General features: G+C 35.9%; 3 protein-coding genes, 1 long non-coding RNA gene and 1 pseudogene across 4 annotated transcripts in view; 3 read left to right on the forward strand and 2 right to left on the reverse strand.

Moving 5' to 3' along the window:
- The window catches only part of LOC140986062 (uncharacterized), a 76,529-nt gene that overhangs the window by 6,598 nt on the left and 43,710 nt on the right, over positions 1-26,221 (reverse strand). The window lies entirely within an intron of this gene.
- On the reverse strand, positions 13-2,165 carry LOC140986360 (pentatricopeptide repeat-containing protein At3g49710). Its single transcript, XM_073454569.1, is given in 5 exon segments — positions 13-118; positions 120-352; positions 354-704; positions 707-1,822; positions 1,824-2,165. Coding segments are annotated over 5 exon segments (2,148 nt in total).
- Positions 11,644-13,793, forward strand: LOC140985803 (1-aminocyclopropane-1-carboxylate synthase 3-like). Its single transcript, XM_073453736.1, has 4 exons — positions 11,644-11,938; positions 12,033-12,164; positions 12,270-12,430; positions 12,725-13,793. Exons 1-4 carry the CDS (start codon positions 11,795-11,797, stop codon positions 13,707-13,709), a joined length of 1,422 nt encoding a protein of 473 aa, XP_073309837.1. The 5' UTR covers positions 11,644-11,794; the 3' UTR covers positions 13,710-13,793.
- On the forward strand, positions 15,076-17,638 carry LOC140986492 (DEAD-box ATP-dependent RNA helicase 41). Its single transcript, XM_073454761.1, has 2 exons — positions 15,076-15,290; positions 15,929-17,638. Exons 1-2 carry the CDS (start codon positions 15,233-15,235, stop codon positions 17,461-17,463), a joined length of 1,593 nt encoding a protein of 530 aa, XP_073310862.1. The 5' UTR covers positions 15,076-15,232; the 3' UTR covers positions 17,464-17,638.
- Positions 19,559-23,364, forward strand: LOC140986538 (uncharacterized; annotated as a pseudogene).

The raw sequence follows: 26,221 nt of genomic DNA on the forward strand, positions 1-26,221 counted from the left end.
GTTTATTATGCTTCACCAGAAATCATTGCATGAACAGGGACCCTCTCTAAAGCTGTGAAATATATTGCAATCCCGCACAATAATCTCCCTGTTAGTGATAGCAGATACAACCTTAATAACAGTCCCCACATATTCTCAAATTCTTCTTTACTAGTATAGGGACAACATGCTCAGTATACAACAGACCAAATGCCACAGCCAGCTTCTCGCTATGATGCCTTAGAATTCTCTCCTCTTCTTCCCTTATTCCATCTTCCCTAACCGAAACCCATCTCACATCTGAAACATACCCGGTTCGCTTCATTTTCTCTGACATGTCCTCCCAAAACTTGTAAATTTCCTTCATCATAGGGCTGAGACATATCTTGTGCCACAAAGACATGAATCTTTTTCTCCACCTCGATCCAACTACATCCTGGACTCTTTTTCACCTTTTTGTCTCGCATCAGCCTTTTCATGGCCGCCACATCTTCCCATCTCTTCTCTCTTGTATACATATGCGGAAGTGTAACATATGGTGCTGCATTCAAAGGATCCAACTCTAGGCAGTGATTGGCAGCCTTTTCTGCTAGTTTCATGTCACCGTGCGTTCTTGATGCCCTAAGCAATGATGCCCATACCATAACTGTTGGATTAAAAGGCATCATTTCTGTCAGCCTCTCTGCTTCTCCTAGTTTTCCTGCTCGCCCCAAAAGATCAATCATATGCATGCATAGTGTTCCGCCTCTTGTTCTAATTGGAACTTTTCGGTCATCATCTTGAAATATCTCTGTCCATCTTCAACCCTACCGGTATGTGCACAAGCAGAAAGAACAGACACAAAGGTTATGCCAGTAGGAGCAATATCTTTGTCAAGCATCTGTTCATAAAGAGATAAAGCTTCAAGTCCAAGGCCATGCCGAGCATAGCCTGCAATGATAGAATTCAATGAGATGCCATTGTACTCTGGCATTTTATCAAATATTCTCCTCGCATCTAGCAAATTCCCACATTTGGCATACAATGCCACTAGGGCATTATTTATGGCTACTCTGTTTGATGGAAAATCAAATTTGATGGCCAAAGAATGTATTTGTTTCCCTTGAGAAGGTGATGACATGTTAAAACATGCGCTAATCACACAAACGAAGCTATTGTCATCGGGAATGTGACCAGCACGTAGCATCTGCTTGAAGCAAACAAGAGCCTCCTCTGAGAACCCGGGGTTCAGCAAATGTCCAGAGATCATAGTATTCCAGAGAACCAAATCTGGATCACGTATTTCCTCGAACACCTTTCTAGAATCAGACGAATGACCCCCACATTTCAAGTACAAGTCAATCAAACCACTACCAACTTGTGCATTGCCTCGAAACCGTGCCTTGATCGTTCGAGCCTGGAACTGCCTCCCACCGAGCAAATCCCCCATGCTCATAAATGCGGTCAAGATACTTGCCAAGGTAAGCATGTCCACATACTGCTCACATCGGACCATTTCTTGATTCAATTTAAGACCTTTAGATCCGTTCCTGTGTTGTCCGTATGCCACAATCATGGAGTTCCATGATACCTCATCTTTCACCTCACCCATCTCAAAAAACAACCTTTCTGCCTCATCGAGAAACCCATTCCGACTGTAACATGAAATCGAAGCATTATTTACTGAAGCATACCCGTCAAACCCACCTTAAAGTGCCAAACAATGCAACTGTTTCATCAGACCTACTTGATCACAACACCCTGTGACAACAGCAGAAAAGGTGAACCCATCCATATCTAAACCTGAGTACCGCATGTCCAGAAAGAGTTCTGACACTGACAAGACGACGTTAACGAGGAGACGAGGGTGTGTAAGAAATGATGTCCGGTTGACGAATTTTGTCGAAAAATTGGCACGCATGACGTGGCAATGATTCTTTGGCATAGGCAGCCATCATAACATTGAAGGAGAAGACATTGGGATCCACTACGGTGTCAAAAGCCTTCCGAGCAGCGGAGAGGCGGCCACATTTGGAGTAAAGGATGATGAAATGGTTGGAAATATAGGTGCATTGTGGGATTAGGAATTTGATGCAAAGGGAATGCAAACATTTGCCTGTAGTGAGGTCCCTCTGTTCTATGCACATTTTCAAAATCTGGCGGAAATTTCTGAGGCTCCATCCCCATTGCCCCAAGATTTGGGTCATTAAAATTGAAAATCAAAATATAGGAGTTTAAATGATATTGTTATTGGCATTTTGCACTTGGGAGCTTGATCCATATATTTTCTTAAATTTGAATTTAATATTACATGCATAAAAGGAATCAACTTGGAATGCAAGTATTTTTCCAGATTCTAAATTTACAGGAAAATATTTTATTTTTAAAAATTCATATTAAATGGAATTGCATGTGTGTGTGTGTGTGTGTATATATTAGAACCTCCTTGCAAATTCATATTATCTATCTATACTATATTATGAATAAAAAATACCTGATAAGATATTATAAAAAAATACCTTATAAAATTACAAAAACACTTTATCTTCATTTAAATATAAAAAATATAAAAATAAATTTTTGGCGTATTTATAATCACTTATCTCAATAAAATATGCATTTATTTATATTTTTTTAATTTTTAATTATTAATCATCCTTAACATAAAAATTTATTATAAAAAAACATTTTCACGTTTCACACCAACGTTATTTTACATAATTTTTTTTTTTTTATATGTATATGCACATCGCTTGCTAATAGATGTTAGTATCATTTATGATAGAGGATAGGTGTAGAATAACCATTTATTGGATTATAATATGGTCGTGAAATAATTACTAAAAAATCACCACAGATTTTTAAAAACAACAAAAAAAATTATTCTGATTAATTACTAAAAAATCTTTCATCAGAAACATTACTAATCACTAAAAAACAATAGACGCAAACTTAATACGTACACATAATATTTACACAAAAGTAGGAAAAATTGTAATTTTGATCAGATAAGTTGGCTTGTTTTGAATTTTAATAATGTAATTTGTCAAAATTTGATTTTCATATAGTAACTTGGATTTTTTTAGTTTTGGTATTTTCTTTTGTCCAAAACTATTAAATTCACCAATTTTTTTTATTTTTTTTGTTACAAGAGACGGGTTATCCAACATTAAACGATTAATGTACTGTTATTCTTCCACAAAAGCCTATTCTCATCTTGTTTTCTTCAATGATATTGATGTTGCTAAAATCTGGGATGGTAGCTGGGAGATCGAATCTTCACTTGAGGAGCTCGGATCGGACTTTCGAAATCTGGATGCACAAACAAGAACGTTAGAAGGGGTCGAAAGGTTGTTCCGGCATAGCCCTTCCGACGCTCAAGTCAGAGAATAGAAAACTGAGAAAATACTGTGCGTAATGTGAGTAAATATATGAATGAATAAACAATGAATAGAAACTGTTATTTATAGGAGAAAAATAAGTCCTGATTTGGCAGGTCTAGATTCTTTGAATCTCGGACATGATTAGATTAAGCCTTTGTGGATTTACCTTTTTGGGCTTTAATTCTGTGAGCTGCCCGTTAATGTCAGAGTAAAAGCTCTCTTAGGCAGGAGCTCGTCTACAGTCTGGACCCTGTGGGAGCTCGGCCGAGACATTTCAAATAAACACGTTACCATAATCTGGGAGGTCGTCTCGGTTCGTGATGGGATGTCGGCCACATCTTTCTGATTGACGATATTACGGGCGTTTGGGAGGTCGGCATAGATGACCTCTTGGATAACCTTTCACCAGCTTCGTGTGAATGAGGTGACCTTCTGACGAGCTCTGTCATGAAGATGACCTTCCAGGACTTTCTGAATGCTGGGCCCAAATCCACCTGGGCTATCGAGAGTGGGCCGATCTACGCCAAACCGATCTCCTAGGGTATCAGATATCATGGAGACCTAAATGACTCATGTTACAAAGAATAAAACTTATGTTACACATATCAAAATATATATAACCAAGAAAAGGAAATGATATTTTTTCCTCTCATTTTGAAGTATTGGGAGGTTTTGCTATATTTCCTCTTTTTTGATCGTATGAATTGTAATGTGAATAATATGAACTTTATTATCGCTATATGTGTCACATACGAAATAATCTATTCTACATAAGTCATATTCAATGTAATGGTCTTTACGGACAAAACAAAAAGACTAAAAAAATCTAAGTTATTGTATGAACCAAACTTCGCAAGTTACACGACTAAACAAAAAATAAATCAATTTACAAGACTAAAATTATAACTTTTCCACCGAATTACTAGATTCACATATATAATTTCTCATAGAATTTGAAGAGGTCCCTAGATATTACTCGTATATCGATGTTAATGTTTCTAAATAACATAAAGCTGAAATTTTAGAATTCAAGACATACTAATTTCTCATTACTTGAGACCATTGCTTCCTTTGGCCTCAAAGCACTAGTTGAGGCGCCAAGTGTCTGTTTTTTGGCAACAAACGAACAATTTTCTGGGGACGTATACTTTGTTCCTCACGGCATTGACTTTATAACTCCTTTTTAAGTACATTTTTTCCACTCCCCTTTCAAAGCTTTGAAATGGGATTTCTGAATAATATATACTACATTTAATGTAATGTTGACTTGAGGATCAGAATAACTGTTTGACTTCACCAAAAAGTCAAAACAGAACCCTACCATTTTTTGTTTGTTTGTTTTTGAGTTATGTTCGTTGAGTTTCCATGCATTTACGTGTGCCCTATTGCGGATGATATACGGTCGAGTTGTTAAATGTAGCTCTCGTTGACTTTGGAGCATGTTTTGTCGATTGTCGTTTTGTGCTTACCTAAAGTAATAGCATACCCTAGGCACATGTGATAATAAACTAATAATGCAATGTGTGGAATTATGTTTTTAAGCTTATTTATGTTAATTGTCCCACATCGATTAGATAAAATTTCTGAGAGTTGTATATATGGACTTGAACAATCCTTACCTCTTGAGCTAGCTTTTGGGGTTGAATTAGGTCCAAGTTCCAATTTTAACATGGTATTAGAGCTCAAATTCTACCGTTATGTGTTGAACTGCCCATAGTTGGGACACTCGTTCTGTCCATAAATTAGGTTATTTGTAAACTTCACGCTTCAGATGTTCATTCCTGGACGTGAAAGGAGTGTGTTAGTTGTCTCACATCGGTTAGATAAAATCCCTAAGAGTTGCATATAAGGACTTGGGCAATCCTTCTTTTTTAAGCTAGCTTTTGAAGTTGAGTTAGGTTCAAGTTTCAATCTTAACCGTTTATGTTTTCCTTTTTCTTAAATTTATCCAAACAAACATGCTGAGTGTCCATATTTGTAAAGAATTGCCAATTATCCCAAGATTTGTGGGATATGCTTTCGACACATGGAATCAACCGTATTGATTGGAAACATGTGTGGCACCGATCACACCATGCAATGTTCTAAATTCGAGATGAAATTTCGAGTTTGATATTCGATTGTAACAAACTTCCGTCTTTATCTTTTTTTAAAAAAAAAAAAATGGGTTCAACAGGTGTGTGGATCGACCCATTAGACAAGTTATACCCATGATACACTAGTATTGAGAAGCATAAGGTCGGATCTTATGTTAGGAAGTATTTGAGAGGAGGATTTGTACTGACTTCATAGTGAAATTCATTTAAAATATACAAACGACTAATTTAGATTTGAAATATATTGTGAAGTTAATTTACTTAAACAAACTAATAAATTTGTTATTATAAATTTGAAATATTTAATTTTAAATCCATCAATTCAAATATAATCTTAGGTAATCCAAAATGTTGTACTTTTTACTAATTTTTATTGGGAAAATGACGTTTAATACCTAGAAGGACACATTTGTTTTCAAGACTGAAAACAATGACATATATCTCCAATATTGGGCAGATACAAGTACAAAAACAAAACAAAAATACACTATTCTCCCAATGGGTCCTATGTGTACAAGTTATTTTATAGTAGGGTCTCTTGTGAGACGTAGACATGTCAATCATACTCATATTTACAATAATAAGTAATATTTTTGACATAAACAATATTATTTTTTAATTGGTGACTCAAATAGAAGATCTGTTTTTCAAAATTAACTCGTAAAAATTATTTTATAAAAGTTTTTGTGATTGTTTTATTGACATTTACATTTGGACAACTTTGTTAAAAAATTTGAATATGCTATCACCCTATGAAAATAATAATTAAGTTGCATGGAACCGCCCACAATTTTAAATTAGAAGTATATATTCCATATCATCATTTAATTTATTATTCCGATGACTTTTTAACCTATGGTTTGGCAGTTGACTCAGCTGGCTAGGAATTAATGGTCAGGCTGGTTAAATTTTAGCTCACATATTATTTATACTAGCGTTCACACATACGTTGTTCCTGTAATATNTATAATTATGAAATATAAAAATGTAAGATTACTCTATTACATAAGAACACCTTGTAGTTTTTTTTTTTGGAAAAAATGATTTTTTTTATCTATTAACTTGTTCAATTTTGAGTTTTATTTCATTAACTTGTCAAATTAATTTTAGATTACTTTAGACAGATCGTTGACGTGTGACATATGACAAATCATCAATTTTTGAGGTTATGTCATCATTTTTTAATATCATGTTCATGTCAGCATTTTTTCGACGTGACATCAGTGTCACATCAGTAATTAAACCAAAATAGTCGAAAATTAAATGTTAGTTTATCAAAACCAAACTTTGAAAATTTAGTGAATCAAAACCTAAAAATAAACAAGTTAATGGAACAAAAAAAATATTTTTTCATTTTTTTTGTTCTTCTTGGCGTGTGAATATTTTTATGATTTTTTTAAATAAATTGAGATTAAATCTTATTAGATTTGGCGTCTTTATATAATACAAGTCAAATTATTATTGAAATCTCTCTCCATTTCTGATCTATTTGACTAAAGTAGTGATACTAACGGTGACGATATTTCCTACCGAATAACATATGACACAAATGTAATCGTAATATATAAATATATGCTAAATAATTTTATGTTAAAGTTTAATTAAGAAAAAAATGGAAATGCTATGATTTTGACTTAATTATTAATTCGCCCATACACAAAATAGTCAAAATTTGGATTTACTTGCTTTTCATTTTCAGAGTTGACTAATAAAAATGTTAATAATTATAATAAAAAAAAGGAGCTGTTACCATACATGATGATGTCCACAGCATATTTCATAAATAATAAATTTATATTTTAGAGTAACTATATATCTTTGTTTGTGTATCAAAGTTTATTCTAAAAATAAACTAACAAAGATAAAATACCCATAAAAAGTAACTATATATCTCGATATATATACGTGACTGAAAAAAGCAAGATAAAAAAGAATACGAATAGTATATTTATAAAAATCTATTTCTAAGCTACTACATCTGATATACAATTTGCAATTTCATTATTAATTATCATAAAAAAAAGTCAAAGAAGTAGTTGCTCTTTTTTAATTTAGGATCTCCTCGTTGACAAAAAATGCATAATCGGCAAAATTCTAAGTATAGGACAATGCTTAAATATATACATATATGTCTAGGTAATTTGGATGAGTTGGATGAGCAATTTACCAGGTCGGGTCGTATTTTTTTTTATGGGGAATAATGGTAACCGGACAAAGGGATCCCAAGCTGAGTGACTTATGCACTGGGAAAGCAAAGAACATTAGAGGAACGTCAGAAGGGTTTTTGGTGTAGTCATTTTGACGCTCAAATCAGTCGAGTATTCACACAAAGGAAATGAGAATGCTATATAGAAAGTATATAGTCATTGAGTGTGAAAATATCAAGTGAATATCCTAAATGATCGAGCAAACCTGAGTATTTATAGGAAAAATATAATGATGACCTTGTTTTTAGTGTTCAACTACTCCTCATGATCGAACAGCTCCCCATGCATTGACCACGTGACATTGTCACTACTGACAGCCCATAATGTTCTCAGCCTCGTCACATCACCTCTACATGCACTGACCGACATGCTAATGATTTAAAAGCATAGTGGCCCATATCTGTTGGCCCAGAATTGGTACCTGTCCCAAGATGCCAAGGCACTAGTTGTGATGTGACATAGAGAGGATTCCGATCCCTGGTCTACCCGTGGACAAGTCTTTGATCCATCATCTTGGTCTTCTTATGCTGCCAGACTAAGCAATGAGCCCGGGTTTGTACGAGCATGTAGTAATCCAATCAACTTTCGTGGTTATTGCATGCCCATATATGATTTTTTTTTTTTTCAATTTGAGAGCAAAGTAGGAAACAAGACTTCTTGGATATTCCCGACTTTAAGAAATTCTTTCACTTGCTCAGCTATTACCATGTCTTTTTTAGGCCCAAAATGTCTCATCTTCTGCATCACAGATCGGGAACCTGGGATAATGTTTAACTTGTGCTCATCAACATGGACTGAGATCCCGACCAGCTCTGATGGAAACCACATAAAGATGTCAGCATTTCTATTTAAACAACTAGCAACTAGATCCACTTCTTCATGCTCGTTCTCCATCATAACATGCATTTCCCCAATTGAATGCACCTCTCCTCTACGCAACATTCTATCATTTCTCTCAGTCCTCGTTTTCCTTTTTTCCAATCAGACTGTCTCAACATAACATTTTTGAGAGGATGGTTGATTTCCCCAGACTTCTCATACTCTGTTTCTCACAGAGAATTTGATTTTCTGTTGATAAGTTGAGGCCACGAGGGCATTCATGGCTGGACTTCCCAAGATGATGTTATATGAGAAAGGATCACTGAAGGTTGTTATGATTGACTTCGTTAGGTCCTCAGTTCCAACTATCAAGGAAAGCATCATCTCTCCTCTTGGGTACGTAGAACTATTAGCAAAACCAAAAAAAAAACAGTCTCCACTGGTTCCGTCTTGTAACCCTTTAAATCCATCTAGTCAAGGGCTTATGACATTTCCGAATTGCTTGAATCTATGAACACTTGCCTTAAGTCATAGTTGGCAATCTTAGCTTGGAAGACCAATGGGTCATCGTGAGGTAAGATGATGCCTTGCAAATCTTGAAGACCAAAACTGATCACTGGCCCATCTCTCCAGATCATATTGTCCATTCCCAAACTTTCTCGCCGGCTCCAGGCCTTCTTAGATTGGTTAGAACCACCATCTGTGGATCTTTCCGAAATCATTTTGATCACACCCAAAATAAGGGACTTTTCTCGACTCTTTTCCACTCGGACTTTGTCTCCTAAGGAAGGCTTATCATAACCTCACCAGTCTGGGCTGGAAACAATTAGTGCTAACAAGGAGGATGGGACTTAGGTTCTTGGGTACCCACGGAAGTTACCAAGTTCTCTTTACTGATGAATCACTTTCGATATACTCTGGTCGATAATAGGCCTTTTTTAATCGCTTGCACTAACTGGTATCATGGTAGCATTCTTGGTGAAATGTGAAAAATTTCATTGTCGTCCGTGAATCTTGGGAGGATCGTGATGGCTTTAATACAACCTTATCTTCACCGAAGAGGTGCAATGCTCGATCTTTTGAAACCTTTAAGAGCGTATACTGAGAAAATCGCTCGAGAGGGTTTCCTCTCCATACATGGTCTTCCATTTTCCCTGCTAGATCCCTTCTTTCTCTCCTCATGTCTTACTTATTTTGTTTTTGGGCCTCGTCCATGTTGATGTACTTTTCCGTTCGAGATAGTAGATCTTCAAAATTCCGTGGCAGTTTCTTTACTAAGGGACCGCAAAAGTCTCATTCCCATAGTCCCTTGGTGAAAGCTGTGATTTTGCTTTCAGAAGCACATGATGGTAGTTCTAGGGCTGCCTTGTTAAACTTGTGAATATATGCCCGCAATGACTCATCCCCACTCTGCATTACCTCAAACAAGTTAAAGACAATCTTCTTATATCTCTTGTTGCTACTAAAGTGGTGCAAGAAAATGTTTTTGAAGTCGTCAAAAGAATGAATTCTTTGTGACTCAAGTTTGTCAAACCACCGTTGGGCTGAGTCCTGCAACATGGTCAAAAAAGTTTTACATTTGATTTTGTCAGCGTAGCAATGTAACATGGACATGTTTTTGAACTGGGCCAAATGCTCTTCTGGGTCAATGTTCCCGTCATATTCCTTGATTTTGGCCGACTTGTAGTGGATAGACAAGAGCTTGTTCTCAATTGGTATGGAGAAATGACGGCTTTTTGGCTGGACCCGTGGAGCCTGGGAGAAATCGATTTACCCTTTCAACTTCTTCACATTCTTTCTTAAATCTTCCCATTCTTTGGCAATGGTAAGAGTTTTGGAACCTTCTTGAGAGCTTTCTTCTTTTTTGTCTTGTCTAGAGTATGAGACTCATCATCAGATTCTTTCTCTCGGTGAATATGGCTGCTGATGGGATGCAATTTATCTGCTATGGCTATTTGGACAAAGCTGATATCCACTGAGCCAGCTGCTCTGGATTGATAGTAAAAGTTTGTTGAGGGGACGGATTTTCTCGGGAGACCTCTAAGTCTGTTGTCTCCCTTCTAGAATTATCCATCCGAACTGATTTTCGAGTGGAAATCATATCTACGTTTGTAGGTCTGGATTTCCACAGAAGACACCAATGATGATGCCCGCGTAAATTGGGTGAGCTAGGTGGGCAATTACCGAGTCGGATCATATTCTTTTCCTGAGAATATTGGTAACCAGGCAAAAGCATTCCGAGATGAGTGACCTTTACACTGGGAAAGAAAATAACACCAGCGAGGCATCGGAAGGGTTTCCAGCATAGCGACTTCGACGTTCAAGTCAGTCGGATTTTCACGCAAAAGAAATGAAAGTGCTATATAGAGAGTAAATAGTGAGTGTGTGTGAAAATATCAAGTGAATGTCCTAAATGATCGATCAAATATAAGTATTTATAGGGTAAAAATAATGATGAGCTTGTTTTCAGTGCCCGCGGACATGGTCTTTGATCATCATCTTGGTCTTCTTATTCTGTCCAAGCTAAGCAAAGAGCTCGGGTTTATACGAGCATGTAGTAATCTTATCAGCTGTCATGGTATCACATACCTAGTGTTGGTTTTTATAAACACACCTCCTTTACACAGGCTGGTTTCTCACCCCGTTACCTCCTGGCTTCTCGATCTCTCATATATTAAAAAACAAGATCCCGGTTTTTTTTCCAGAATTGTACTAATTTTTGTGGAGCCATCTATAACAATTAAAATACTCCCTGTAATTACACACCTTGTTGGAACTTTTCAATTTATCAGAATTAAGTTTTGACAAAAGTAAAACTTAGATTTACAGTTCCTAATTATATATTTTTAATGTTTTCTAATTTATAGGTGGAAGAAATGCCAAATCAACTCGTGCTTATCCAACTAAACGGGACATCGATTAATGCACATTAAATATTATTGGTAACAATAACTACTAACTAATTAATTAACCTCCAACTTTGATTTACACTTCATACACAGAGATTACACGGATTTATTTAAAAGGAGCGTGACTTAAATTAAATTGGAGTCGCAAGCGCGTGGGATTCGCAAATCGAACACGTGACAAAAAGAGGGGGCAAGAAAATGACTTTAGTTCTCGTACTGTTCTCTCTATATATACATGGGAATCCCGATGTCGTTCCATTCCAAGAATCCCAAGCATTTTCTCTCTATAACACATTCTCGGCTCTCTCTCTAAGATTTCACACACCAAATTCGGATTTTGACAGATTAAAATCTCTTCGAAGAGTGCCATTTTTAGGAACTTTTATAAGTCTAGTCAAGCTTTTTTTCGAGGGAATTAGAAAATGAATCTGTCGAGGAAAGCCACGTGCGAATCTCACGGCCAAGATTCCTCCTACTTTCTGGGATGGCAGGAGTACGAGAAGAATCCGTACGATGAGGTCCGAAACCCCGATGGAATTATTCAGATGGGTCTTGCAGAGAATCAGGTTTCATTTTTGGGGGGAATATTGGTTTTTCTTCTTTTTTTGGTTTATTAATCTTACCGATTCTCTTTTTCTTTGTTTTTATGTTTGTGTACAGCTCTCTTTTGATTTACTCGAATCGTGGCTCGTGGAAAATCCAGATGCAGCAAGTTTCAGTAGAAATGGGGAGTCCATTTTTAGAGAGCTTGCTCTCTTTCAGGATTATCATGGTCTTCCTGCTTTCAAGAATGTGAGCATGCATTTTGCATAGTATTGATCTATACTATGAATTTATATAACATCAATATACGCATGATCAATAATATGAAGTATATATTTGTATGTACGTGCACAGGCTTTGGCACAATTTATGGCAGAAATCCGAGGAAACAAAGTGAGTTTTGATCCAAAAAACCTAGTACTCACCGCCGGGGCCACCTCCGCCAACGAAGCTCTCGTTTTTTGCCTCGCCGAGCCGGGCGATGCTTTTCTTCTCCCCACTCCATACTATCCAGGGTACGTACGTGTATATTTTTCTTATTAACTTCAAATTTCATTATTAGATTACTTTGCTGTCAATGTTGGACCAGCTAACTAAATACTTGTTTTGACTTTTTGTTTGATAATTGATGGAGTACCACACTTAACAAAAAATCATCAATGTCACGCACACGTACTAAACAAATATGATTTAAGGACCACATGTAGCTCTCGCTACAAATTAATAAATGTATCAAATTTTAAGAAAATTATTATTATCTTGGTTGCAAGTTCTTGTACTAATTATCCAATTACACTTAATATGTGCAGCTTTGACAGAGATCTTAAATGGCGAACTGGAGTCGAAATCGTACCGATACAATGTACTAGCTCAAACGGATTCAGAATCACAAAACCAGCTCTTGAAGAAGCCTACCACACAGCACAAAAGCGTAATCTCAAGGTTAAGGGAGTACTAGTCACGAATCCTTCGAATCCGCTAGGAATAACCCTGAACGACGAAGAACTGAATCTTTTAATCAAATTCATCAAGTTGAAAGGCATTCATCTAATCAGCGACGAGATATATTCTGGCACCGTTTTTAAGTCCCCAAGCTTTGTCAGTGTGATGAAGGTTCTTATGGACCGGAACTACGTGGATACAGAAGTTTGGAACCGGGTTCACATTGTGTACAGTCTGTCAAAGGATCTTGGTCTTCCGGGTTTCCGGGTTGGAGCAATATATTCAAACAACCCCACGGTTGTGGCGACGGCCACCAAAATGTCGAGTTTCGGACTGGTTTCTTCGCAAACACAGTATCTTCTGTCCGCTATGCTTTCGGACAAAAAGTTTGCCAGGAAATACGTTGTCGAGAATAAAAAAAGGCTCGAAAACCGGCACAAAATGCTCGTTCGGGGCCTGGAAGATGCTGGGATTTCGTGCCTGGAAAGCAATGCGGGACTATTTTCTTGGGTAGACATGAGACATCTTTTGTGTTTCAACACTTTTGAAGCAGAAATGGAGCTGTGGAAGAAGATAGTGTACGAAGTAGGGTTGAACATTTCGCCTGGGTCGTCGTGCCACTGCGTCGAACCCGGTTGGTTCCGGGTTTGTTTCGCCAATATGTCGGAGGAGACACTAAATCTCGCCATGCAAAGGTTGAAATCTTTTGTCGATGCCATTGATCACCAAAGCAAGAATATTAGCAATGGTTTTTTGCATAATTTTCCAGTCAAGGACTCGAGGAGAATATTACTTAAAAAATGGGTACTTCATCTATCCTCTAGTGATCGTGATTGTGAACGAGATCGATAATATATTGGCAACAATTCCAATTTCACTTTCTTCTTCTTTTTTTTTTCTTTTTTTTTCCCCAATGTATAATTGGGTTTTGGTTAATTTGTGATCAAATTATTTTGTCTCTTATTGGAGACATTTCATTGATATCCATATATACATGAAATACGAGATAAAATTATGTTCAGAAATTAACATGTAAATTTGGATATTTCATGAATGATATATCCACGTCTTAATGAAATCTCTTGCTTTCCGTCATGATAACGATGTGAAATCATACTTTTGGCTATAATTTTCAAATTATATACAAATTTTTTTTATGTATCAAAGTAGAAATAACTATTTACGACGTGTATATTAGATATAAAAAAACTAACAGCGCACATGAAAAGAGACACCGTAAACAATAATATTTGCGGCGTGCTTTTCTTGAACATAGCTGGGAAAAATCACTTTTTGTCGTAGTGCATGTGTTAATGAAATCTATTGCCTTTTTCTAGTTTTGATAACGAGGTGAAATTATTCTTTTGGCTATATCTATCATACCTCACTTATATACAAAATATTTTTCCCAAACAAATAATAGCTATCAAAATTCACCCCTATGCATATTTTTAGTTTTCTAGTCTAATATATGCATGGATACATGCAGGAAAAAGAAATAGATCCAAGTTGTTCGAATAACAACAATAATCGAAAAACCCTTGATCGATGCTCAATTCAATATCTAACCAAATATTAAATTACACCCGAGCTCATTAATAATTGGGTAATTGTTAGCGACTCGTGGAATGAAATGATAAACGATTGATATGTATAACAATCATTTTAACTATAGTCAAGTTGCTCCAATAAAAACAATAATCGAAAAACCCTTGATGCCCAATTCAATATCTAACCAAATATTAAATTACACTCGAGCTCATTAACAATTGTGTAATTGTTAGTGACTCGTGGAATGAAATGATAAACGATTGATATGTATAACAATCATTTTAACTATAGTCAAATTAAATTGCTCGAATAAAAACAATAATCGAAAAACATTTGACGCCCAATTCAATATCTAATCAAATATTAAATTACACCCGAGCTCGTTAACAATTAGGTAATTGTTAGTGACTCATGGAATGAAATGATAAATGATTGATATGTATAGCAATCATTTTCGACGATTATTGTATAACCCGAATCAAACATCGCTGAGGACCCAGGGATATTCGAGGAAATTAAATATAGCTAATAAATAAATGACACGTGTCTTTGCTAGACACAAATGGACCACACACTCAACTTTCAATCACGGGCTTTATGAGTTTCAATGATATTAGAATTTGGGCTTTACTACTTGTTCTCTTTCGACCCTAAACTGACATGAACCGCCGTCCATAGTTTCTTGCTTGTTTTCAACCCGGAGAGGTAAGACGCAGCAAATCTAATATAATTTTTGGTATACGGTTTCTCAAAGTTTTAATCAGAAATTCTTTGTTTTTGAGTTCGGTTTGTTATTTATGTTAGAATATTGGAAGTGGTGAAAAATGGGTGATCCGTGTGAAAGTTCTGTAGCTGCCAATGCCGATGATAATCAAGATTCAGGTGATTTTTGTAGTGAACTACAGCTTAAATTTTGCTCGATAGTTAATGTTATTGTTTTTAATCCGGGAAAATTACGAATTCTTGGGGATTGCGGCAACTACGTTTCTCTAATTTGAAGGGTGCGAAAATATATTTGACGGTTGGGGCCCTGATTTCATTGTGTTATGTTTTCGTGGGCTTTATTATTATTATTGTCTGAAATTCAACTTTACCCATCTTCTAGGTTTTAATACCTTACTTTTCGGTGCTTGTTGTGATGAGATTGGATTCTATGTGTAACATTTTTATGTAGTCATTCTCTGTTTATTTATTAGTTATGATCACAACACATCTTGTTTGATGGATGAAAATTAGCCTCTCCGATGACTGGGAGAGGCATGGGATTAACCCATAGTTTCAAAAAGAACCCCTCTACCTACCATGAGAAAAAGGGTTCCCTCTTGGTTTAAGCTTTTCTATGCTTTGGCAAGAGTCATAGTATTTGGTTTTCAATTGGTGGCCTATGTGCCTAATATCTAAATTTATGGGTTATGTTGAGTGAGATGTATGATTTGTTGAACGGATTGTTGAATGAGGCTACTGGTCTATTAAGATGTTGATTCATAGTTTCATTATTATCCTTGTAATGTTTGATGCAGGGAATGAGGTGAAAGAGAGATGTTGGGAGCAAAGAGAAGCTCTACCGGGGGAGTATCTGTGTGTTATATGTGGACGATATGGTGAATACATATGTGATGAAACTGATGATGATATTTGCAGTCTTGAGTGTAAGAAGAGACTGCTCTACCTGCTGGAAATATCACGGTCTTTACCCGCACAACAACCTTTGGTGAAGAAATTACCAGCAACCGATGAGTGCTACTATGTTCAGGATGGGAATAACAAGCCGGAACCTCAATGTCTCACCAATTACCAGACTGATCTGCTCAGGGAAAAACTTGAGATCTCTGTACGTGGAGATTCGATTCCGGAACCTATTTTGTCTTTTAGTTCTTGTGATATTCCTCAGAAACTCGTGCAAAACTTAGAAGCTGAAGGATATGAGATGCCAACGCCTGTACAAATGCAAGCCATCCCAACTGCATTAATCGGTCAGAGCATCCTTGTCTCTGCTGAGACTGGATCAGGAAAAACTGGTTCCTTTCTGGTTCCTATAGTTTCTCATTGTGTAAAAGTTAAAAACAACCCACAAAAACCGCTGGCGTTGATTCTCACTCCAACTAGAGAACTCTGTATTCAAGTTGAGGAACAAGCTAAGTTGCTTGGCAAGGGTTTGCCCTTTAAGACAGCATTAGTTGTTGGTGGTGAGGCAATGGCAGGACAAGTCTATCGTATCAAGCAAGGGGTGTCGATGATTGTGGGAACCCCTGGAAGATTGATTGATCTGTTAACCAAGCATGATTTCGAGTTAGATAGCATATCAATTCTTGTTCTTGACGAGGTGGATTGTATGGTAGCACAGGGATTTTACGAGCAAGTAATGCAAATTTTTCGGGCTTTATCACAGCCCCAAGTGTTGATGTACTCCGCTACCATTTCAAAACAAGTGGAGAAGGTGGCAAACTCATTAGCGAGGGATATTGCTTATATCTCAGTCGGAAAGCCGAACGAGCCTAATGAGGCTGTGAAACAGATTTTGATTTGGGTTGAGTCCAAGAAAAAGAAGGTGAAGCTTTTTGACATTTTGACAAGCAATGATCATTTTAAGCCCCCCGTTGTGGTGTTTGTGGGTTCAAGAATGGGGGCAGATCTCCTTTCTGAAGCAATTACAATAGCAACTGGAATCAAAGCTCTATCAATCCACGGGGAAAAACCGATGAAGGAGAGGAGAGATATATTGAGGTCGTTTTTGTTTGGTGAGGTAGATGTGGTAGTGGCCACGGGGGTTTTGGGTCGAGGAGTTGATCTTCTTCTAGTGAGGCAGGTGATTGTATTTGACATTCCAAATTCGATCGAGGAGTATGTTCACCAGATTGGAAGAGCGTCTCGAAGGGGGGAATCTGGTACAGCAATTGTCTTTGTGAATGATGAAAATAAGAAACTATTTCCTGAGTTGGTTGAAATTTTGAAATTATCTGGTGCTGCTATTCCTCGTGAACTTAGTAATTCGCGGTATCTGTTGAGTTCCTTCTCTACAGGCAAGATTCAGAAAAAAAGAAAGCATGGCTTCTGAAGGTACTTTACCTATTTACTTTTATGATATTTGAGTTACGAAATCCTTAGAAGTCAGATTATGAGTGTTATATAATATTCTAAGATTTTTCTGTACTTCTCTGTGTAGCAAACTATCTTTTTGTACTCGTAACTTCATTTGCTCATGAGCAGTTCTATATTGGATGTTGTAAATATGAACACCTTTTACTATGTTGCCATACAGAAACATACTTTAAAAACAATAACTTTCATATTTGGGTGGAATGATCCAATTTTTTTGAGGTTTGTGTGCTTGATTTAGTCGGGTGATACAAAAGAATGGGTTATTCTGAAGTTATTTCGGGATTCGAGAGAAGTGGAAAGATACATACACATATGATTTCTGTTGAAGAAAACTCAAACCAGCTGGTTTTGTTGATGGGGCAACTTAGTTTGCTCAAGGACTGGATCATGCACCCTCAAAACAAAAGAGAAAATTAATTGAGTGTGCTATTTATGTATGATTTCGCCAGCCAAAATTCATTACGCTGTTTTTGCTAAATTCTTGGGTCCATCACTAGTTTTAACAGTAATGAAGATGGATTTGTTGATGGCATTAAAGAAATCTGCCAGACATTTCAATTGCCTTGTTTGCTTCTGGTAATGAAGATGGATTTGCGCTTAGAATGTTATTTATGGGAATTAAACTGGAGTTATGAAGGATTTTGTTGTGCATGTTCTAGTTGAATACAAGATGGTTTTTTCGGTTTGTATATTTTTGTACATGGAGTGAGTAGTGTGCTCTTTTGTTCTATATTTCTTGAATCTAGATAATCTAGATATACGAGTCAATTAACTTCTTAGTAGGAAATGGTTTAAAGCCTTGTGTTGTAAATGCCTAAAAATTTGGAAAACAAACACACTTTTATTCATGTGAAGTAAATACTTGTGATGATTTGTAAAAAAAATATTCCATTAGGATAAAGGGTGTTTTTTTTTCAAGTTTAAATTTTCATTCTTCTTCGAATTAACTTTCTGAACATCTAGATTCATAATTTACATTTTATTCTCAATCAATAAAATAAATAATATAATACAAATCTTGTAATAAAAATAATTTTTTATGAATTTGTATCGTTCATTAATTAAATTATGTGACGAAAATTGGATGTTTACGATTTCTAATTTATTTTGTGTAACGATTCATATACTGTTTTCAAACTCATTTATTTAATATATTTGAATTAAAGGAGATTTCATTTAAATCCCCATCGACACAAATAAATATGTGTTCAGTTTTTGTCAGATTAAAACTTTCTTTGCAATAATTGATTCACACAAAAAAAGTTTTTGCACTCTTTAAACAACAATTATTTTTTGGATGAAATTCGATTTGAAATAGTTTATACTGAAATATCATATATTAATATTTCTAGTGCTGTTAGGCTTGAAACATGTAATACTCAAATATCATATATCAATATCAGATTTTCAATGTTTTATGTCGGATTTCATTCAAAAACACATGCAGTCCCAGCGATTGCAGTAACATTTTTGTGTTAGACAGGAATCGCAGAAAAAAAATCATACCAACAAGAACTGAATACATATTTAACTATTAGAATGTTGATTTATTGATCATTTGCTCTTGAATTAAAATAACTTAAAATAAAGTTTCTTTTTCTACAAAGAAAATTGGTTATTTATAATAAATACCTCCAGTCATATTATAAAATAAAATAAAAACCTTCCATTATTGTGAACACGAGTTTTTTTGTTTTACAACATACAAAATTAATCCAAATTTTTTAAATATTATTTATCATATTCTTATTATTATTTTTAATCACTTTGATTATGTATCGTTTTTTCTGATAGGTTGATTATATATCCTTTAACTTTATTCTATATCATAAACCAATCATATAAATATGTCTATAACATATAGATATTATATTTTTTTTCTTTATCCATCTTATCTAAGTTGTATAAAAACTAAAAATATTCCTTGACACTTAAATTTTTGATAATTTTGATCCGACATTAATTATCGCGAAAAAAACTATCATAAAACGAACATGTATCTAATTTTTCGTCCAAACAGTGTACTTCTGAATTGAACAACTGTAGAATAATTACTTGTCGTCAACTTCTGGACGGGACCTGACCGAATGGAACCAATCTTCCTGTATTGCCGGAACGAAGTTGACATCGAGTGGTTAGCCGCCAATATGGGGCTGGTTTGGGAGCTCGCTCCTCGTTTCGGCGCCATGGTTATCTTCCCTGAAGTAATAATTTTTACGCCGTCAATTATTTAGCTGGAAATAAATTGGTCCCTCTACCCCAGCACACAAGCGCACATCCATCTGTTTAGGAAGATTATGATCCGCAGCGCTTTTGATTCGGCCCACATGAGATTCTTGGTATAGTAATCGTTCGTCCGAGAGTTGGCTAGAAGTTTAATGTGTTTTAAAATACGATGGTATGTTTTTAAACAGTTATTTCAAATTCCAATTACTGTGCACTTAAACGATGGGAGTGTTGCATGACAGCTTCGGTAATATAGGGAGTCGATGCCGTTTAGAAAATCAAGAGAAGGCATATCGGAATATTGCAGAGAAGATGGTGAAAAATGAATACATTTATTCTAGAAAAAATTGTGTTGTAGTTCTATATTACATTGCTTGAGCTTCTCTACCGGAAGTCTTTAACTTCCATAACCAACTTGAGATTGTTACAACTGAATTATATTGTGTAGCATTTGGTCTATATTAACTCTAATAGCCCCCCTCAAGATGTACTGTAAATATTTTGTACAGACATCTTGGACATTAATTGTGAGAGAGTTGATAGGGGGAGTGGCTTGGTGAACATGTCGGCTAGTTGGAGATGAGAACGAATGGGTAAAAGCTTGATAAACCCGTCCTTGATTCTTTCTCGAATGAAGTAGCAATCGATCTCGATGTGCTTGGTACATTCGTGGAATATAGGATTATTGGCAAGGTGAACTGCCGAGAGATTGTCACAAAATATGGTGGCTGGTGTTGAAAGATTGATCTGTAGATCCCGGAGTAATTGTGTGAGCCATATCACTTCATTAGTTGTAGTTGCCATGTCCTGGATTATGAATGAGTCACAGTAGAAACTGATCACATTTTGTGTTGTGGCAATAAGAGAACTGACAGACAGCAGATTAAATTTGAATTCTGGTATGTAAAGGACATCCAACAGAACCAAAGAATCTCCCAACTTAATGTCACCATAGAACTTAACCTCCACATGTGCACTGTTAGGCAGAGTTACTCTTGAGTTTTCCACTGCCTTAAGTGAAATAAATGCATTTGCACTTGAACAAATGTGTCTAGATGCACCAGAATAAACTATCCAACAAGTAGAAGAATTCAGGGCACTTGGGATTGAAATGGAGAAACAAGTACGTGAGATAACTGGAGGTTTTTCATCCTCGTGTTGATCATCTTTCTTTTCAGAAGTGGAAAGTTGCTGAATCATCATGGCCATGAATTGTTCCATCTGACTTTTGTCAACATTCTAGAAGATATTCGAGGCTGCACCAAAATTGTTTGCACGAGATTCAGAGTGATAAGGCTGATTAGTCTCTTGATGGACAAGAGCAACATGTCCTTTGTTCCCCTGTTTGTATCTGGTCTTGTATCCGAGTGGATATCCATGAATTTTGTAACAATTCTCAATCGTATGACCATGAATGTTGCAGTGAGTACAGAATGGCCCGCCTTTTGGAAACTTTGGTGGTGGTCGGCTGTTGAATTGTGGCTGAGTTTGTTCATTCTTGAGTGCAAATGCCATGTTGTGGTTTGAGTTATTCATGGCGCCTTGATTTCCAATGGATCTTTTTCTTTCTTCTTGTACAACTAGAGCAAATACTCGGCTGATTGGCGGTAGAGGATCAAGGAGCAAGACTTGACTCCTAATATGCGTAAATGAGTCATTTAGCCTCATAAGAAAGATCATCGTGTAATCCATTTGAACATATGTTTCAAGATTTTTGACCCCATCGCAACTACATTTTCCGCAGCTACACATGGGTCGAAAATGATTTAATTCTTCCCAAAGGGCCTTGATTTTGGTGAAATAAACACTGACCGGGTCTTGGTCTTGTCGAAGAGTGATCAAGTCCCTGCGCAACTTAAAGATTCTAGGACCATTGCTTTGTTGAAATCGATCCCTAAGATCGTTCCAGACATCCTCTGTTGAATTCGCAAATAGGATGCTCGCTGATATATCTTTGGAGACTGAGTTTAATAGCCAAGAGATGACTATATTGTTGTTTCTAACCCATGCACTGAGTAAGCTCATTTCAGAATCTGATGGCTTAGAAATTGATCCATCAATGAATCCCAGCTTGTTCTTGACAGAAAGAGCAATCCACATCGCTCTACTCCACGATGCAAAATTGTCACCCGTGAGTGCTTGAGAAATGAGAACGAGCCCTGGATTGTCAGAATGGTGCAGAAAATAAGGGCTCGAAGGATCATCAACTGCCAATCAGGATGATGAATGCCATGGAGATGAACGCATATTTGCCATTGATATGCGATTTTGCGAGCTCGAAATTCTGAAGCAGACTCTAAATGAAGATGAATTTAATTCACCAGTGCACTGAATGTAGTCTTGCCGTCGATCAATCTAGAGGCGGAAGAAGAGTGCGGAAGGAGCTCCGATACCATATTGTAGAGAAGATGGTGATAAATGAATACATTCATAATAGAAAAAATTGTGTTGTAGTTCTATATTACGTTGCTTGAGCTTTTCTACCGGTAGTCTTTAACTTCCATAACCAACTTGAGATGGTCACAACTGAATTTTACAACTGAATTATATTGTGTAGCATTTGGTCTATATTAACTCTAATACGGAATGCTAGCATATTATCACTTTTAACAACTGAGCAAGCTCTGTTGATTTTGCTGTATTGATCACTGAGCTGAAAAAAACTTGTCTGTGTAGGCTTCCCACGTTGTGCTTTTCAGTGGTTCATATGGCGGGAGTAAGAAAATCTTTCTTGTGTTAGCTTGATCCTATAATCCAATTTTGTGTCAATAATAAGATCGGTTGGCTTTGGGACAAATGTTCAAAGATTATATTTAACAGTGCTGGCAGCATGGATGAGGCTCAAATACCCACACATTGCAATTGGGGCGCTTGCTTCCTCAGCGCCAGTTCTTCAGTTCGAGGATGTTGTGCCTCCTGAAACATTTTATGACATTGTCTCCAATGATTTAAAGTCTGTTTTTCCCTTCATACTGATCTTAACATTTATGTCAGTTTTTAATTCAAAAGAGTTCTTTTTGTATGGTAATCGTTGCTGATTGATCGTCATGTCAGGGTGAAAGTGTTAGCTACTTTAGTACCATAAGACATCTTGGATGTAATAGAACTAGAGGGAGAGAGAAATAACGGGCTTTCCCATTTGACGAAAAACCTTCCGTTTTTTCCAGTAAGTGTATACAACTGTGAATTTTCCTTTCAAATTCTATTCTTTGTACCCTTTATCATACATATATTTTTTGAAAAATCTTTTCTCAGCCATATCTAATCATTTGGATATATAGCTATTGGATGTGATACGAGAATTATATCTGCAGGAAACTAGATAGTGCTGACGATCTCTCTGACTGGTTGTCGTCTGCCTATAGTTATTTGGCTATCCTGTTGATTTTCTTATGCCAATGCCTGGAAATCCAATAAAGGAGGTTGATTTGCTGTAAATTTAAAGTTCATATATCTCTAATCTCATATATAAAAATATATGAATTTTTGTAGATTAGAAGAATCAGTAAAACCATTTTTTTTCTATTATATGATCTGTATTTGCTGAATTAAATGCTGACCAATCTATAATTTTTGTTAGGTATGTAAAAAGATTGGCAATTGCTCCGGTAAGATCGACATCTTAGAGTGAAGTTTTGAAGGAGTTTGCATGTATTACAATTGTAAGAAAAATAAAGTGGGTTAACGGATCTCCCAGGAGGCCGACCAGACCCGACCCAAACAATTCAAATTAAGAGTTTGAATTAATTGGAAGGAGTGATTATTTTTCTAAATAACTCCCCAAATGCTACTTGAATATATCATATTATCAATACATGAAAAGTGACCGAAGACTTTTGCAAGCAAAATCCAGAAGAAAATATCACCATTGTTTTATGCATTTGGTTTGTGAAAATCGATTCTCTTTCATTCGTTATCGGCGTCAGACCATCAAAATATATTAATATCATCGAAGAATGTTAGTAAATCAACTACAAAAGATCTTAAATCAAATCATATGATTATTCGATATCCATATGCGATTAGTGTTATTTTTTCTTTGACAATTATACCGGATCGTTTTGAGTGCTTTGATCTGGATGATGACCATCATGGTATGGATGGGTGGAATTGGCAAGTGCGAAATCATCAAATTTAAAATGTGATTTTCCATTTTTTTTTAACCAATGAATGTCTGAATGGCATTACAGAATTAACTGCTATTAAAATTGGGACTTAGACTTAACTCAACCCCAAAAGCTAGCTCAATGAGAGAAGATTGTCCAAGACCATATATACAACTCACATGGATTTTATCCAACCGATGTTGGACAATTAACACACCCCTCTCACGCATAGGCATGAACATTTGGAGCGTGAAGTTTATAAATGACCCAACTATGGGCAGAACCGGTGTCCCAACTATGGACGGTCCAACACATAACGGTGGAACCTGAGCTCTAATACCATGTTAAGATTAAGACTTGGACCTAACTCAACCCCAAAAGCTAGTTCAAGGGAGAAAGATTGTCCAAGACCATATATACAACTCATAGAAATTTTTTCCGACCGATGTGGTACAACTAACAACTACTGTTGTTTGTCGATTTTTACCATGCATGCACTGAGATGATCATGCCAGTCTCCAGCAGCGTGAATGCTAGCCATGTTTCCAGCGCATGATTATGATTACAGTTCAGATGAAAATTTTTGCTTAGATAACTATCATGTTAATCCCAGACCAACTTGGATAACCACATAATTCGGTGGACATGTATGAAAATCATACTCATTTTTTTTTACAACTTTGGCACACATTACAATCTACGAGTAATCTTTTTCTTTTTTTTCTATTTTCGTCCGCGATCTTTAACTTCGCCAGAAGATGAGATCTTTTATTTCGGTTATATTTAGGCATAGATTGGTACACATGATAAGATAAACATATGATATATAATATAAAGATAAGTTAAGGATAAATAAGATGCAAGATATTATATTTAATTTTTGGTATGATTTTGATAAGAGTGATTAAATTTATATATTAGATTGTAATGACAAAATTAACATTATCATAATAAATTTTATAATTTCAAAGTTGTTACTTGAGTTCATATTTCTTATCTATTCATGCACCGACAGTGCTTGCATGATTTATTTATTTTTACCTAATTTTATATATTATATAATATGATAATTGAGCACTTGATTTTGTGAGTCAAGTCCAATATCAATTTTTAAGGTTAATCGAGTGATACTAATAATTTTATTGAGATTTATAAAAATCATTTATATAATTATCTCGAGTTCATTTATATAATTATCATATTATATAATATATAAAAATAAATAAAAATATTTATTTGATGAGGCGGTGAAATGAGAGAACGATAAGGTTTATGATTTTTATATATTGAAGACAATTAAATAATTTGTGGTGTTTTTTATCATTAAATTAAAATTATCACATCTCATAAAAAAGATATTTTATCATTGTATAAAATTATTTATCACTATCATGGTCTTTCTAAAAAAGTACCAAACGTAGGATAAAAAAGATTATTTATCAATCAATCTCTTATGCAGTATACCAAATAAAGTATTGTCTAACCGTATTTTCTCATCTTGAATTCGAAATCTATGCTATCATCAAAGGGTTTAACTTGTTTCTTCCCTGTCTCGTTTGAGAAGATGATGTTACTTGGATCCATGGACTGGCGGCAGGTAACATCTTATTGGAGGATGTATCCGACAGTGTTTTCGCCCTTGTTATTGAAAAAGGTAACCAATATACTTGGAACCATCTTTTTCCATCGATCAGCCAAGATTGTCCCACCATCCTGAATCTTGAAAATCCTTATTTTCATTAATGTCACTAAGTGAGCCCGAATCCTCCTTGTGTTAGGCAAGTGGAGGGACCCACGCAAATAAAATATTCAGAATATTTCATCCCACATCGGAAGGTTTACAAAAACTGCAGGAAGAACTTAGTTATAAATAGAACTCGATTCCTTCAGTTATTGTATCCCAAAATCAAAAGCTTTTTAGCTTTGATAAATAGAGAGTGCATAGAAAAAAAAGAGTGTATTTTTTTCTTGAGTGCGGGAATTCTCTTGTGTGAGTTAGAGAAATTATTTTCTCGGTATACTCGGGTTGAGAGTGTGAGAAATATTGAGTGTATTGGTGTATACACTTGTTGTAATATTTCTTCCAGTTATAAAAGTTGCAGTGCTCCGTGGACGTAGCCTATATTGGGTGAACCACGTAAATCTTTGTGTTCTTGTTGGTTATTTTATTCCGCAAGTTTTGGGGTACTATTATCATCTTGGTCGGCATCGCTTCGGTGTAATTCCCCAACAACTGGTATCAGAGCCTTGTTGTGAAAATTCTTAAGAATTCTGAGTATGCTCTGTGGTTGCAGCTTTGTCTGATCTTCCACATCAGAAAAGATTTTTTAGATTTTTTGCTAAGGCTAGAGAAGTGATGGCCGGAGATGATGGATCGGGACC

This window comes from Primulina huaijiensis, chromosome 10 (genome assembly GCF_012295235.1).
Source record: "Primulina huaijiensis isolate GDHJ02 chromosome 10, ASM1229523v2, whole genome shotgun sequence".
NCBI lineage: Eukaryota > Viridiplantae > Streptophyta > Magnoliopsida > Lamiales > Gesneriaceae > Primulina > Primulina huaijiensis.